This window comes from Aplysia californica, unplaced genomic scaffold (assembly GCF_000002075.1).
Source record: "Aplysia californica isolate F4 #8 unplaced genomic scaffold, AplCal3.0 scaffold01028, whole genome shotgun sequence".
Classification (NCBI taxonomy): Eukaryota; Metazoa; Mollusca; class Gastropoda; order Aplysiida; family Aplysiidae; genus Aplysia; species Aplysia californica.
Window position 1 is genome coordinate 88,105 of NW_004798298.1, and position 3,718 is coordinate 91,822.

General features: G+C 42.9%; 1 protein-coding gene across 1 annotated transcript in view; it reads left to right on the forward strand.

Annotated features, from left to right (window-relative positions):
- Window positions 1-1,285: 1,285 nt before the first annotated feature.
- LOC101848930 (cys-loop ligand-gated ion channel) overlaps window positions 1,286-3,718 on the forward strand; it is a gene marked incomplete in the record, with an annotated part of 45,908 nt that continues 43,475 nt past the window's right edge. Inside the window, 1 exon segment of the mRNA XM_005111234.3 lies at window positions 1,286-1,666. Coding sequence (XP_005111291.2) covers window positions 1,532-1,666 — 135 coding nt within the window.

Sequence of the window (3,718 nt, forward strand, 5' to 3'; positions counted from 1 at the left end):
GGGGGGGGGGAGAGATGAGCGTTATATATCAATCTTTAATGAGAATGATCGTCTTTGGTGTCTATTAGCGTGTCGAACTGTAGGCCCTTAATGAAAATGACAATGACAATGAGAATGATCGTCTTTGGTGTCTATTAGCGTGTCGAACTGTAGGCCCTTAATGAAAATGACAATGACAATGAGAATGAAGAGGGCAATGACAATATAAATTAGCTTTCTTCATCTCTTAGGGAGAAATGTGTCTTGGTCATTAACAATAGCAGTGGTGTTACAATGGTCATGTGCACTCACGCATAAACACAACAAGACACGAAAGAGAATAATATTTTTCTCTTTCTCTCTCCATCTCTATCTCCTTCTCTTCCTCCTCCCCCAACCCATTCTCTCTCTATCTCTCTTTCTCTTCCAACGTCTCTCTGTCTCTCTGTCTCCCTCTCTCTCTCTCTCTCTCTCTCTCTCCTTTTTTCTTTTCACCTTTCTTGGGAATCTGATACTGAATGTGTAGCGTCTGTTGGGACAAAATCGCATACAGCCATTTTCAGAGTAAGAATGTGAGCTATAATAAACAAATACAAAAAACGGGCTTCTATGGTGTTTTGCCGTCGCAAGTAGAATTTCTTGCATGGAGGGAAATATTATCGAGTATCTCGTTTTATTTTTTTAAGACGCAAAATCTTTTAACCGGCTTTGGTCCTGACTGGTCACAGGCCATCTCCTAAATGATCTAAATTGTGTCGATGGGAGCGTTAAACACCTGTATTTAAAAACAACAGTATGTGAATCAATCTATTTTTTATTTGTTCTTTTCATCTTTGTCCTGCCATCATAATTATGCCTCCGGGTTTTTGTTGTTTATTTTTTAAACCCCGCGTTCGCCAAGTCCATCGATTTAGTGAGAAGGATCATTTTGAACTTTGAGTTTTTTAAAAGCTTTTTGTTGTTGTTGAATTACGTTTTCCCTCTAAAATTCGTATGTCCCACCCCTTCCCCCATTTCCCTTCCCCGCACCTCTGTTCCTGATCATCGATGTCCATATCGAGATGCAAAGAAACATGCTTTCTTCATTTGTCTCTACTGTGTCTGTTTTATTTTTAACCGCCCATTCACACGTATTTTCTTCAACTCATTTTCCGCGAAAGATTGACGTACAGAATTATTAGCGCTGTTGCTGAAATGGATTGGTGGGTTAGCGACAGCGGTCGGGAATTGGGAGTGGAGGTGGGGTGTGTGTGGGGGGGGGGGGTGGATTTAACAGACATTAATAAACCTCAGACTTCATCCCCAGTACTTTTCTTCGTTGGTCAAATGGAGAGGATAAAACATCGATCTCTTGCCGTGAAGACTGACAATAAAGCTGTTTCAGTGACTTGAGGGGACGCGTCTTCCCTCTGATTCCAAACCTTCTCGGAGTTTCTCGTGAGACTTTTTAACGTTGCTGATTCGCTCTTCCTCTCACATGTGTGACAGTTTATTGTGACCGCCACCACGGGCTTGTGGTTGTCGCTGTCTCAGCGTACCTAGATGGTGAAGAATGTCGGAACCAGTGGTCAAACAAAACTTTGGACCAGGTCTTGACGAAAGCACTCCCCTAACGGAGCTGGATAATCGGCCCCGGTTAGTCTACTACAGCGGTGGCTATTCGTTTGAAGAGCGTCTTCACAAACAGGTATGATGTGTATTTGGAAGAAAAAATATTTGTGTATTCTTTTTTCGGTGATTTTGACTGTCTGCTCATTTCCACTGGCATCTTCGGGTTGAATGTTATTTTCTTTGCCGTGCTCGGAGAGGTAAGTTTGATTCCCACTGTTGCAAAATATTGTTTCCAGTTGTATCTCCATTCGTCTGCTGGAATGTAGCAACCCACACAACACAGGCAGATCCACACTCACTCGAAGCAGCTCAAACCCGCCTCAAGACTCAGATTGTGTCTATGCGTTTTGCTGCTTTATGTAATGATGTTCAAGAGTTTCTTCACCTTAGGTGAATAGATCTCAATTCTTTATTTTTAAAAAGAAAATAAATTAACAAAAATATAAACAGGTGTCAAGGTGTTTAACCCCTCTACTACCAGCCCAACACTGTCTCGAACTATCTGCTAGAGTTACAGAGCAGGTCTGGCAGTGAAAGGGTGAATGATCACAGAAGAAAGGTCAGATGTTATTGATTTATTTTTATACGTTTCTTTCTAGCGTATTCACGCAGAGCACAGGCCGTACATGCCAAATCTAAAGCCAGCTATAATGCCTCTGGTTTGGCCCCAGAGTCACGCTCCGAGGGTATTATCTCAAGGATATGATCACAGTAAGAAATGAGTTTTAGCGTCCCCGAGAAAGGAAGGGGCTAAATTATCACCAACCGCATGCATGCCGATTTGCATAAAACCAGATTATAATCAAGCAGTAGGAAATCTCGAAACATCGCGTGATTTGCCCTACAATGTTCTAAATCGTCAGAAATAGATACCTGGAATATTCACAAATATTTCTGGTTCTGCTCTCGTGGTGCGAAAATTTTTCATTTATTCGTGCATTATTACCTTAATCAAAGGGTCACAGATTTTGAGATGAAGATTGTATATATGGTACCCTAAGGAGCTTGCAAGGTGGAACAGGGATTTGTGGCGACGGTATTTAACTTCTCAGATAACGTGACAAGTAACACAATTTGATACTGTAGATGAGCTATTTGGTGTAATATTTAGCGGCATTGCTTTGCTCTGAAAAGATGTGGGTTCTATTCCCGAGATGGGACGTTTATCTTATTCTTATCTATTATCCCTGTCTCTCCGCTGAGATAACTATCCCACAAAGCCCGTTGAAGCTTTGACAGACATGGTGGAAAAAGCCTATCATTTAATTATCCTAAATTTTGTGGTTGGGTTTGTGAAACATTTCACACATTCAGTACCACTTGTGGCACAACAAGCGAGCAGCACTGAACTTCTGGAAGAGTTTTGCACTCCTATCTACCTGAGAACATTTGCTTTTTATGTTAGTTTTGGTAGAGATTTTACGGCGCTCGCACAACTGCATAAGGTCATATAAGCGCCAAGGGGTGGATGTCAACAGGGAAGTCTTTACAGGGAATCAGAATCACTGCTCACCTCTCTAGCTTTAACAGCGCAAAGTCTGCTTCGACTATCAAGGCACCCCGGAGACAGCGGGTCACAAGAGTGTGACAGAGATACAAAAATAGTAGAGGAACAATAACGATAGTAAGAATTAGGAAAGAAAAAGCAGCAGATCCCTGATGCAGTTCAGGCACAGTTATGAGCATGGCATTGTTGTATCAGCCAATTTACAATGACAATTCTACTGTGCATGAGAACATCAATCTTAATTGTGAATGTCCTAAAGACTCTTCAGTCAGTAGCACCGCCCCGAGAGGGGGTGGGGGTGGGGGTGGGGGGGGAAATGGGGGAAGAACGGGGATGAGACATTCTAAGATAGACAAAGTGTCGCACTGAAAGGAGAGAGAGAGAGAGAGACAGACAGACAGAGAGAGAGAGAGACAGAGAGAGAGAGAGAGAGAGAGAGAGAGAGAGAGAGAGAAAACTGATGCATTCCGTCCGCTCAACCTAAAAAGAGGAAGCACAAAAAAACATAGGCCAGCACATGTCCCTGGGTGGCCGATCTCACATTACGACCTCATTACCCCGTCACCCCAGTAGTCATGGACCACAGCTGGGTGTACGGAGGGTGGGGGTGAGAGGGAGGGA